Genomic DNA, 12,752 nt, shown 5'->3' on the forward strand with positions numbered 1-12,752 from the left:
ATATCAAAGTATACTAAACAATAGGGACACGGGTGGCGCTGTGGGTTAAACCACGGAGCCTAGGACTTGCTGATCAGAAGGTCGGCGGTTCGAATCCCCGCGGCGGGGAGAGCTCCCGTTGCTCGGTCCCTGCTCCTGCCAACCTAGCAGTTCGAAAGCACGTCAAAGTGCAAGTAGATAAATAGGTACCGCTCCGGCGGGAAGGTAAACGGCATTTATGTGCGCTGCTCTGGTTCGCCAGAAGCGGCTTAGTCATGCTGGCCACATGACCCGGAAGCTGTACACCGGCTTCCTCGGCCAATAAAGCGAGATGAGCGCCGCAACCCCAGAGTTGGCCACGACTGGACCTAATGGTCAGGGGTCCCTTTACCTTTATACTAAACAATGGTGATAAAGCAGAACCACCAACTCACATAGATCAAATGGAGATGGTGTCCTAGTTGATGAACTACTTAGGGTTGTTGTTGTTTTGGCTAAAGTTGAACTTTAAAAAAAAATTTGGCCAAAGTTGTTGAGCTTTTTTGGCAGGATCTGAATAAACAAAGTTTGAGCTATTTTTAAGGTCACACACCAAAATCTACACTTCAGTTGCCATACATCTGGATTTTCGGTGATTTTCGCCCAGGCACTGCTTCCAGCTGCAGTACTCAGGCTATGTCTGGGAAATTCCAGGCAACCCTAGAGTTACTATAGAGGTGGGCTGAGAGTTTTGGGATAGGTAGGGCTGTAGCACATGCTGCTTTCTTTTTGAACTTATTATACAGACAGGGACTCAGTGCTGAGACTTCCAAGTCTTTTATTACAGTAGATAGTTTAACAAGTTTACTTTAGTATGGTAATATAGTAATATAAGTTTATTTTGCTCTTATGAGTCCTAATCTAAACCTGACTGGTTTCTTGTGTCATCCTCTCCTCTAGATTGAAGTAATAAGGCAGGGGGGTTCACAACATGATGAAGATGAAGAGTCATCATTTTAGCTTCTCCTCTGCCATGCTCCTAGAACCAGCCTGGTGATCCCACTGGGTTGCGTTCTTGAGCAGACCCACTGAAGTTCATAAACCTTAGTTAATCATGCCGATTCGTTTCAATGGGTCTGAACAGGACTAGCATTGGATACGACCTTCTCTCTCTCTCTCTGCTTTGCCTGGTCACATAGATGGAGAGTCTCACAGAAAGGCTCCTCCACATTCCTTGACTAAATTGGGACAAAACACTCTGGGCTCAGCACTGTATTTTGCAATCCTTGGCAAGACAAATTCTGGAAATGCATATACAACATCTGCCAAAGAGAGCGTGGTTTCTGCTTTGGATGCTTTCATAAACGCCACACGAGGTTCTCTCCCGCCCCCCCCCCCGAATCTGAAAGTGGGCCATGAAGAAGAAATCGAGAACATAAAAAATGGGAACGAAATTCGAATCCTCACACCGAATCAGACTGGTATCCTGATCAACACACCCAAAGGAAAAAGCAGAAGTAGGAAAAGGCCGCCATTGTGGAATGCTATTGTTGCCGGTTCCCTCTCACCCCGCAAGCAACTTGACCACTGCTTAAGTAATCTTGTTATATTGTATTGGAATGTGGTTTCTGTATGTTATTATATTTGCTATTGTTTTGCCATGTTATTATGGAATTGCTACTGTTGTGCTATGTTATGAAATTGCTGCTATGTTTTCCTACGTTCTTGTGAAATTGTTTTCATAGGATTTGCTTGAAATTAATCCCCCGTTTCTTGGTTGTAAGCCTCTTTGAGAATGAGTTTCTGGGTCGAAAAAGGGCACACAAGTAAAATGAATGAATGGATGAAATGCAGATAATGGGATGTCTGCTGGTCCAGTTCATTTAATACATGCTCAAGTACAGGTAAACAGACAGAGTACCAATAACAATATTAATTAATTAATTGATCACTAACCATATTGCAGGGGTTTGCATTGCAGGGGCTGGACTAGATGACACTTTGGGTCCCTTCCAACTCGACAGATTTATTATTCTACTATATCGTTATTTATCCATGAATAACGGGCCAATTCACCGTATGCCCCTGCTACTAAAGTGTTTGTGTGTTGGCCGTTTCTTTTTACGTAACATACGGAGGTAACAGCTTGTTTCATTTCATTAATGACTTGTATTCACGTATTTACAGTGTAGTATTGATATCAGTAATAATATTCTCCACCCCAGTTTTAGTAAAAAAAACCAAAAACAAAAAAACCCCACGACCTCAATGAATGTTGTTAGGATATATTTATTCCTACTTTCAGGAGAGGCTGCCGTGGAAGGCAATGCCCTCTCTTTTAAACTGGAAATATTTAAGCAGAGGCTGAGAAGACACCTGTCCCAGATGCTGTAGCTGCTGCAACCTGAACGGTCCCTGGAAAACCACAGATGCACTGACACCCTCCATGAAACTGTCTAATATCCTTCAATAATAATAATAATATTTTATTTATACCCCGCCCTCCCCAGCCAAAGCCAGGCTCAGAGCGGCTAACAACAGTAAAAATAGCACAGTTTACATAAAATCACAGTCAGTTCATTGAAATACATTCTAAAATCAGTTCAGAATCAAATTAATGGCAGCCATTGGGCTAGAGTTCTATGCATGTTACAGAAGGAGAGAGAGCGTCAGACTGTGCCTTGGACAATGGCCTGGTAGAACAGCTCTGTCTTGCAGGCCCTGCGGAAAGATGTCAAGTCCCGCAGGGCCCTAGTCTCTTTTTTTTTTGCGTTTAGGAAAAAAGTTTTAATTTTACTTCAAAATGTACAGTATAAAAAATTAACAAGAGTGATTCTGAACAAAAACTACAAAAAATAATAATTCCGCTTCAGCAATCAATCAAAAGGCTTTGACAGACAATGGTACAGAGTATTCTGCAGACTCCCCAGATGCAGAAAAATGCATTTTAGGATCCATTGGCAATTGAATCTTCCTCCATCTCTTCTTCAGCCTCATCCATAGGGCCTGCTTTACGATCTCTGCCAGGTATCTGACCAGCCTGCAACAGACCCTTCAGCTTCTCTACTTCAGCAAGTGTTGTGGCATTAGCAATGGCATTCTTAATAGCCTCTACATCTCCTGGGGACGGGCCCACCTTCTTTTTGTCACTTGGCAAGCCAGCACCTGGGTTGAAAGTTTTTGCTCTCCTGGCAATATCCTTTGCAAGCTGTGCACTCCGCTTGCCCTTGAACATTTTCTCTGCCTCCTGATGCTCTTTTAATTTCACTTTTTGGAAATCCAGGACTCTGACTTGTGGGACCTTGAAGATGACATACAACCTATAATGCTTCTTATTTGTCACTGGATTCCTTAAAATACTCAGATATGTTAGTGATTTGACAGTTGCCAAAGGATCTAGATCACCCAATTCCATGATGTTATTGTTGGTAAGAATGAGCTCCTTGAGATTTGGTAAAGACTGTTCAAGTCCCTCACCTATTCGGCTTAACCTGTTGTTATTCATCAGCAATGTTTACAGTCTTTTCAGCAGAGGAAACCCATCTAACTTCCGAATCTCATTGTCAGAGAAATCGATAGCATCAAACTGGTCCAAAGTAGCGCCCAAGTTCTCAATCACAGGGATCTTATATCCGCGCAGGTCCAGCTCCCGGTCCCGCACGGCGTTTGTGTACTGCGCCGCCTGCTCGATGAGCTCCGCCGTCAGCTTCACCATTTTCGCTCCCCGCGGCCGCCGCACACCAAAAGAAAACCTTGGCCCTAGTCTCTTGTGACAGAGCATTCCACCAGATCAGGGCCCCAGATCAACAGCTCCCTACGCCTGTAGCCACCACTTTTACCTTCCGACAGAGAATTCCACAAATTAATCCCATAATATGTAAACAAGAACTTCCTTTTGCCTGCCCTGAACTGTCCCCTTGTCTGTTTCACTGGAGGCTGCTGCTGCTGCCCTCTTGCGGGTTTGAGTCATTCCGAGAGCGGTTTTCTCTAAACCGCTTTCTTCACACTGTGCCTACATTTTATAGAAACTGTCATCACATTCCCTCAACTAACACTGCCCCCCCATCCCCTGGGATTATTTCATTGGAGGAGTTCATTCCCTGGACAACTATACGTGATACATGTCTAATCTCACCAAGTTGCACTGTTGCGAAGCCAAGTTCTGTATTATTATTATTATTAATAATAATAATAATAATAATTTCTACACCACTTTATATTTTTAAGGAAGAAACCTTCAAAAGTGGTTTATAACATATTAAACTATCTAATAAAATTTGCCCGCTCCTAATTAAAAAAAAAAAGGGAACATTTAGGGTGCATTTTGTACATGGGAGAAGAGTCTAGAACACAAAAGAACTGCATTAGGAACAGAAGGGATGAAAACAGGAAGCTTTCGTTTCTTGAAAATCATGCTTATTCAAGCAGGAAAATGAAGGGTGCCATGACCTCCCAAAACTTCCTCCATTCTGCATCCCCAAAGCACCACCATTTGTGAATGAGGCTGGTGGGGAAGAGAAACTGAGAAAGCTTCTTCTTTCCCCGAAAGAGAAAAATTCATGGGGAGGTGTTATATTCATCTCCTGCCTTCAAGTTAGCAAATCACGTTTGACTGAAGTGGCTAAGCAACACCTTTTTCATCTCCCCCTTCTTATTCATTTCCTTGCAAAACAGAAAAAAAAAATGCTCCTCTCTGGAAAAGCTGAATTATCCCCCCATATCAGAGCCAAGTACACGTCTGCTACCGTCTTCAGTTATGCAACTTACGGAGCGCAGATTTTGGGTTTCCCCAAGTGAGGGATTCTGCATTCCTTCATGGGAACCACAGAAGCCACACTTGCCTGTGTTCATGCCAGAAGTTCTTTAAAAAGGGAACCGTGCGAGAAATCCCCAGGCAAATGGGACGAAGAGAAACCTCCATCATCCAGCTGAACAAAAAAGTGGATGCCATTGCCCTGAAACTGACATCCCTGGAAGTGCAATGTGGTTTGATTTTCTCCCACCTGCATCCTCTGACTTTGCTCAGGTGTTGCTACTACTGACTGAAGAGGATGGGTGCCAGTCTCTCCATTTCTCCCCCTTCCTGCCCTTGACTCCTGGTATCTTGTGCAAGCCATGCACCAGAAGCTATGGTTAATATCTGCCAGAATAGCAGTAATGTGAGAAGTTGGAGGAGGAGGGTGGAAGCCAGCTAATGGGACGAGGAGGAGGGGAGTTGAATTCTTCCCTGGCTCAGATTAAAATCCAAGTCAGAGAAAAACTGAGGTGTACTGGTGTAAGTGCAGTGAGTTGCTGAGATTCATATTCCAAGTCAAAGTATATGAAATTGAGCAACATGGCCAATATAAACCCTTCCCCTTTATAGTGGGGATTTGGGATCATTTTATAACAGATAGGGGAAGGAAAAGGGGTGCATGTAGAAGCTATGCTTACACTGTCCCAGAAAGATCCCAGCTGGAAAGATCCCAGCGATACTCTGGTTTGAATCATCTTGGCATACACACACACATCAAAGGTTCTAAGATCTATACACTTAAATGCTAATGAACCCAATGAGAACAAATGACAGCTGCATAAAAGACCATCTCAATGGATGGAGCGGACACAGAGATACACTTTATTTGATCTACAAATGGGACAAGGAACCTCCTGCATCCCTGAGGGCCACAATCCCGTCCAGGGGTCGCATGGCAGTGGTGAGTGGTGCCAGAGACAAAAGTGGATGGAACAGCCAGTGCAAAAACATTCAAGGAGGGTACTAAGCAGAGCTAGTAAGGGATGTGGCCTGGCAAAAGTCACAAGGACCAGGCAGAGAGGCCTAGGGCGCTGCATTTGGTCCCTGGGACTCAGACCCCCTGTACCCAGATCTACAAGATAGGCTAGAAAGAATCGTACCTGGTAGAAATCCAGGGCGAGTAACGGGAACCGCTCGCTGGGGACCATCACCACACAGTTGCCACGGACGACAGCAGGAGCCAGCAAGCTGATGAAAGCGAGGAGAGGCTGTTCATCGGGGCAGGCGATGCCGACGACACCGAGAGGTTCCCGAAAGAGGAGGGAGGCACCGTACAAAGAGGTTTCCTGCAACAGAGAGAGTAATTTCTGTAGATAATATACGTGAAGGAAAAATAGACAGAAGCAGTAATATTCTGTTAATAATAAATCAGACAAGTTTAAGTAACGGATATGGAAGGGAAGGGAAGTCTAATGTTCATGAAGAAACTTATTGTTTGAAAGTTGTTCTATTCTTTATGTGTTTTATGTTGTTTTTGATTTGATAATAAGATGGTGTTGTAAAGATGTGATAGTGATCAATAAAGCATTAAAAAAAGAAAAGCAAGCAGAAGGCGTTCAGTGAGTGAGGTTTTGGGGGGTTAATATAGACTGTGAAAGGGGATAATAAACCCACCCCCAAATGGAAGCTCCATGTGGACACCCCCACCATCCAGCCCTCTCCCCAAAGTCTGCCTTTCTCTCTAATCTGGCTAAGTGCAGACATCCTATGGTGCTCATTGAAAGATAGGGACTAAAAGACAGGGTCACCCAAACAAAAGATATGTGCAAAACTTCCCATCCAGCTGTTCGGCATCTGGAAGGAACTGCAGCTGACCCATAGTCTGGGCTGCATCATCCCTTGGGATATAGGAGGTTCTGTGTCTCTTTAATCCAGGATCTCAGCTGAAGGCCTTTCCCATCCTCTGCTGCTGGGTCCTTTTACAGGGACATGCCAGGAACTGAAGCTGGGACCTTCTGCCTGAAAAGCCCATGCTTCCCTGCTGAGTTGTGGCCCTTCTCCCAAACCTTTCCAAGCTTGTAGAGCCAAGTCCCCCAAAAGCTACAGGGGTGGGGAGTGTCCTGTGGCATGTGCTTAGCTCTATGGCCCTGCCTGCCCAGTTCGCACCTGCACAGCTCCTCCGTATTTATCGGAGTACGCCGCCCAGTAGAAGAGCCGCTGCACGCAGAGGTCCACCTCCTGCAGAGACGCCTCTTTCTTGGCACCGGCCAACGCCTCCAGCCGCAATGCAACCTCTGCTCGGCGGAGTTCCAGGTTCTCAGCCAGGTAGTACAAGATCTGCGCCCGGGCATGGGGCGTCTGCTTCGCCCACCTGGGGAGACCAACTCCGTGTTAGATTGGGGGAAAGGGCAGGCAGAGGAAATGTGGGTTCTGGTGGTCTCACACCTCCTGGCGATGTGCACTTTGGAGACCACAAAAGGCTTCGTTGCTCTTCCTAAGAACGCCTGGAGAGCCCCTCTCGGATCAGATGGAAGATCCCCACCCAGCCCAACATTCTGCTATTCCCCACAAGAGCCAGGCAAATGCCAGAGGGAGAGAGGCAAAAAAGGCAGAGGTGAGTGAAGGCTGCTGAAGAAGCCAGGGAGTCTCCCCCTCCTGCTGTGACCAGCTCCCCTCCCAGAACAGAGAGAGGAATGAAGAGGGTGGAGCCAAGAGAGACAAGGCGAAGAAGCCTTGCTGGGGTAGGGCCCAAGGGAGAAGCCTTAGAGAGTGGTGGGAGGGCAGGGACCTTCAGTCCTCGCAACTGCCTCACTGGGGCAAGACCTCCAGGGAAGAGTTGCTGTGATCGCTAGGCCTGTGCTGTTTTGGGTTCTTTGAAAAAAAGAAGAAAAAAGAGTTAAAGTCCCAGGCCGGCTCCTGACACCACAGTGGAACCTCGGTTCTCAAACTGCTCTGTTCCCAAACGTTTCGGCTCCCAAACGTCAAAAACCTGGAAGTAGGTGTTCCACTTCTGAAAAGTTCCTCAGAACCTGAACGTCCGACGCAGCTTCCAATCCACAAAAAGCCTAGCTGTCAGCCTATTGGAAGCTGTGCCTCAGAATTCGAACATTTTTGAATTTGAACGTCCTTCCGGAACGGATTACGCCCAACTCCCAAGGTTCCACTGTACCACTAAGCTATGGCACCTTCCGCTGTGAATCTCCGCCTGCTGTCCTTCCTGCTCCCTTCATCAGGGAGAAACTGTGTTCAGCGAGTCGTGTTCTGTAAGTCAAGTGTGCTCAGGGTGGCACCCTAACACAACTCAGCACTAATTTTTCCATTAGTGCATTTGACTTAGTTTGGACCCAAGATTTAAAACTTGGAACCAAAGATGGGCAGGACCAAAGTGCCATGACTAGGCCTGGCAGTGGGCAGACACCTCACACTTGCATAGACAACAGACAACACACAAACACAGGCAGCCAGGGAGGGGGAGTAGAGAAGATTGTTCAGAAACAGGCGAGATTTAGGGCAGATCTACACATCCAAGGCACATTTAGAATCATAGAATCATAGAATCATAGAGTTGGAAGAGACCACAAGGGCCATCGAGTCCAACCCCCTGCCAAGCAGGAAACACCATCAGAGCACTCCTGACATATGGTTGTCAAGCCTCTGCTTAAAGACCTCCAAAGAAGGAGACTCCACCACACTCCTTGGCAGCAAATTCCACTGTCGAACAGCTCTTACTGTCAGGAAGTTCTTCCTAATGTTTAGGTGGAATCTTCTTTCTTGTAGTTTGGATCCATTGCTCCGTGTCCGCTTCTCTGGAGCAGCAGAAAACAACCTTTCTCCCTCCTCTATGTGACATCCTTTTATATATTTGAACATGGCTATCATATCACCCCTTAACCTCTTCTCCAGGCTAAACATGCCCAGCTCCCTTAGCCGTTCCTCATAAGGCATCGTTTCCAGGCCTTTGACCATTTTGGTTGCCCTCCTCTGGACACGTTCCAGTTTGTCAATGTCCTTCTTGAACTGTGGTGCCCAGAACTGGACACAGTACTCCAGGTGAGGTCTGACCAGAGCAGAATACAGTGGCACTATTACTTCCCTTGATCTAGATGCTATACTCCTATTGATGCAGCCCAGAATTGCATTGGCTTTTTTAGCTGCCGCGTCACACTGTTGGCTCATGTCAAGTTTGTGGTCAACCAAGACTCCTAGATCCTTTTCACATGTAGTGCTCTCAAGCCAGGTGTCACCCATCTTGTATTTGTGCCTCTCATTTTTTTTGCCCAAGTGCAATACTTTACATTTCTCCCTGTTAAAATTCATCTTGTTTGTTTTGGCCCAGTTCTCTAATCTGTCAAGGTCGTTTTGAAGTGTGTTCCTGTCCTCTGGGGTGTTAGCCACCCCTCCCAGTTTGGTGTCATCTGCAAATTTGATCAGGATGCCCTTGAGTCCATCATCCAAGTCGTTGATAAAGATGTTGAATAAGACCGGGCCCAAGACAGAACCCTGTGGCACCCCACTAGTCACTCTTCTCCAGGATGAAGAGGAACCATTGATGAGCACCCTTTGGGTTCGGTCAGTCAGCCAGTTACAAATCCACTGAGTGGTAGCATAGTCAAGACCGCATTTTACCAGCTTCTTTACAAGAATATCATGGGGCACCTTGTCAAATGCCTTGCTGAAATCAAGGTAGGCTACATCCACTGCGTTCCCTTCATCTACCAGGCTTGTAATTCTGTCAAAAAACGAGATCAGGTTAGTCTGACATGACTTATTTTTCAGAAATCCATGCTGACTATTGGTGATCACAGCATTCCTTTCCAGGTGCTCACAGACTGTTTGCTTAATGATCTGCTCCAGAATCTTCCCAGAATCTTTAAAGCACATGACTTCCCTCCCCCCACCGCAAAGAATCCTGGGAACAGTATAGTAGTTTGTTAAAGGTTCTGGGAACTGCAGCTGGAGGGACAGACGGACTGCAGTTCCGAGGATTATTGGGAGGGGGCAAATAATGTGTTTTAAATATGAATCGGATGCATTCTATATTTATGCTGCAGATCTGTCCTTAAAACAGCTGAGCAGTGGCAAGGATATGGGCTGATTTCCAGGAACCTCCGCCGAAAAAATAAATTTAAGAAAGAGGAGAAAAGAGGAAACACGAGCACTGCAGGAACCGAAAACATTTAAAACGTGAAAAGTCATTCAAAGGAACAGAAACAAGGCAGGGAAACGAGCAACAGACGACACTGGCGGAATCGCCAGAAATAACTGGTTGCAGAGGGAAGAGAGCATTCCCACAGATGACATAGCAGAAAAGATGGATGTGGACATCTGGCAAAGGTGGAATTTGAAGCCCCCTGAGCTTAATGTCATCGCTCCAACACTGTCAGGAAGCGAAGCTGCCTGTATCTTAGCAGCTGCCTCTACATCTTGACATTTTGCATCAAATCTCACCCCATTTGTCAGAAGCCAGGCCTTGTACATCCCTATAGTGTCTTAAAAGGAAGGAGAACTGGATAACCTCCCCCCCCCCCATCTGGAAAAGATATTGCGATCAAGGGCCAGGATCCAAATATCTACTTGCAACATTGCCTGGTGAAACTTTTAACGCTTCCCTGTAAAATCAGCAACCCCCACCCCCCAAAAAACTACTCTGGTTTTGAGAAATCCCTTGGGGATTCAAAAGACGTTTGCTGTGTGGCATGGACGGTGTGATGCTCAGCAAACACAGGCCAAAGGAAGCTGCCTTATCTCAAGAAACACAGGCCATGGGAAGCGGCCTTAAACCAAAAATCAGGCCTGCCTATATTTCTTCATCATCCCCTTTCCCTTCACCTCACCATCCTGCACAGGCCCACTGACTACGAGCCTCAGCCATTTCCTAATTCCACTCTTAGATCCTGTGCCTCAAGCCTTTTCATTGCATCTGATGATGCCCTTTGTCCCCGAGACCTATCAGGCTGTTGTCAAGGGCTTGTCAGGCGGACTGGATATGACAGCCACAGGTCTCTTGGGAAGGACGGGCTGTTAAGTCACTCTGGAAATCATCACTCTGTGAGGGGAACAGGGGTCTTCTAACAACTCTCAGCACCATCAACTAACACTGCCCTCAAGGGACTTACAGAGGGGGCAACAGAGGGGGGAATGGAGCCAGAAGGAAATGTTCTGTGCACACCATACATTTAAAGCGCATGGCTTCCTTTGCGGAACCATGGGAACTTTAGTCTGCCCCTCACAGAACTACCATTCGAAGTACCATATTATTATTATTATTATTATTATTATTATTATTATTATTATTATTATTATTAATTATTATTATTATTATTATTATTACTACTACTACTACTACTCTGGGCAGCTCCCAACCAAATATTAAAAACAAAATACAGCAGTAAACATTAAAAACTTCCCTTCAGATGTCTTTTAAAAGTAAGATAGTTGCCTATTTCCTTGACATCTGATGGGAGGGTGCTCCACAGGGCAGGTGCCACTACTGAGAGGGTGCCACTACTGGAGACGCTCCTTCAGGTATACTGGACCGAGGCCGTTTAGGGCTTTAAAGGTCAGCACCAACACTTTGAATTGTGCTTGGAAATGTACTGGGAGCCAATGCAGGTACCCTTAGCAAACTACAGTTCCCAGGATCCTCCGTTCCTGTTCCTTGGAGAACATCACCCACCAGGTGCAACCAAGGAAGCTTCCGTATCAGAATCAGGCCCAGAGACAGATGAATAAGCATCTACCAGGCAAGCGATCATAAAGATTAACAGGCTGTTATGACTCATAATGGAATGCAGTAATAGGCATACAAATGCCTCAGCGTGACTGTTATTGCAGTTACAATCTTTAAATTCTAAGCAAGCCCATTGATTCGGGTTTTTGTGTGCATAACTTGGCCCAGGAAGCCCTGCGTGATCCTTAGCAGCAGGAGATCCCTCTTCAGCCTCTCACACCCAGACTCTGCATATTTGTTAAGAAGCATTCATGCCAGCTTGAGCCCCACGGAGTTCAACACAGCAACTAATCCAACCAACCAAACAAAATATATTGCAGAAACACCCTCAGCCCTGCCCGCCTCCCTGCACTGTGCCAGGCATCTTTTTCACTGTGCATTCATGGTGATCAGCGATTGCGTCTCTATTTGGCTGGCTCTGCACGAGGCTGGCTTTCAGCAGTGCGCTTTGTGCCTGCAAACCAGACAATACGGAGCAACAGGAGAGAAAAGGCTCGAATCGACGGAGGGATTATGCAGCCGCTGCCCACATGAAAAGAACCTGTTGGTTATTATAAGCTGAACTATAGGAAATATCGGAGCTCTTTCGCAATGTTTCCAACAGCAATCTTCTCTGTGGCTTCCAAGATTGCCGCGGATTCAGTTCCAACCGGATGAAGTCGATGCAAAGGCCGAGGCCCATTGGGGAGGAAAGGAAAAAGAGCCACACAGCTGTGCATCTGTCAACAAAACTTTGGCTCACCATCTAAAACTGGACGTCTTGAGACCGACAGGCACTCTATGGCCGTTGGTGAGGATCTGCTGGAGCTTCCAAAGTGAGTGGGTGTAAATCAAAATCTTATTCCTTCGCCTTGTTCTAATTCTTCCTCCGTTAAGGGCCTTGCTGAGTAGGGTCAAGGTGAATGTAACCAAAATCTCATACAAACAGCAACTCTTGAGATTGTTCAGATGCAGCATCCAGCTGTTTTATTCTGTTTTTATATGTGTTGCAAGCCTCCCAGAGTGGCTGGGGCAACCCAGCCAGATGGGTGGGGAATAAATAATAATAGTAATAAGTAATAATAATAATAGCAGCAATGGTTTGGAGCTAGAGAAAGAAAACTGGTGTAAGCCTGCCACCCTCTCCCCCGCCCCCTCAGCACATGGAAACTCCTTCCTCCACTTTTTCTGGTCTGAGGCAAATTGCAGTCTCCTATTTCATCCCGCAAATGGCGAACCAAAGCTAGGATCAAGCTCTATGCCAGGAAACGTGCAAACCATTGTTTGCTGGGTATGGAGAAATGGCAAACCATGGTTGGCCTCAAACTTGGAAAGAAGGGAGCTAATCAT

General features: G+C 46.1%; 2 protein-coding genes across 3 annotated transcripts in view; both read right to left on the bottom strand.

The window, feature by feature from the left end:
- Positions 1 to 12,752, bottom strand: part of ALDH16A1 (aldehyde dehydrogenase 16 family member A1) — a 44,846-nt gene that overhangs the window by 7,449 nt on the left and 24,645 nt on the right. The window contains exons 16-17 of one of the 2 annotated variants that reach the window (XM_053363784.1): positions 6,860 to 7,064; positions 5,854 to 6,039 (exon numbers count right to left, since the gene is read on the bottom strand). In XM_053363784.1, coding sequence (XP_053219759.1) covers positions 5,854 to 6,039; positions 6,860 to 7,064 — 391 coding nt within the window. The remainder of the gene's footprint in view (positions 1 to 5,853; positions 6,040 to 6,859; positions 7,065 to 12,752) is intronic. The other variant, XM_053363785.1, reaches the window with a different exon arrangement.
- On the bottom strand, positions 2,731 to 3,706 carry LOC128400996 (U2 small nuclear ribonucleoprotein A'-like). Its single transcript, XM_053363795.1, is given in 1 exon segment — positions 2,731 to 3,706. A coding segment is annotated over 1 exon segment (768 nt). The 5' UTR covers positions 3,674 to 3,706; the 3' UTR covers positions 2,731 to 2,905.

This window comes from Podarcis raffonei, chromosome 13, assembly GCF_027172205.1.
Source record: "Podarcis raffonei isolate rPodRaf1 chromosome 13, rPodRaf1.pri, whole genome shotgun sequence".
Classification (NCBI taxonomy): Eukaryota; Metazoa; Chordata; class Lepidosauria; order Squamata; family Lacertidae; genus Podarcis; species Podarcis raffonei.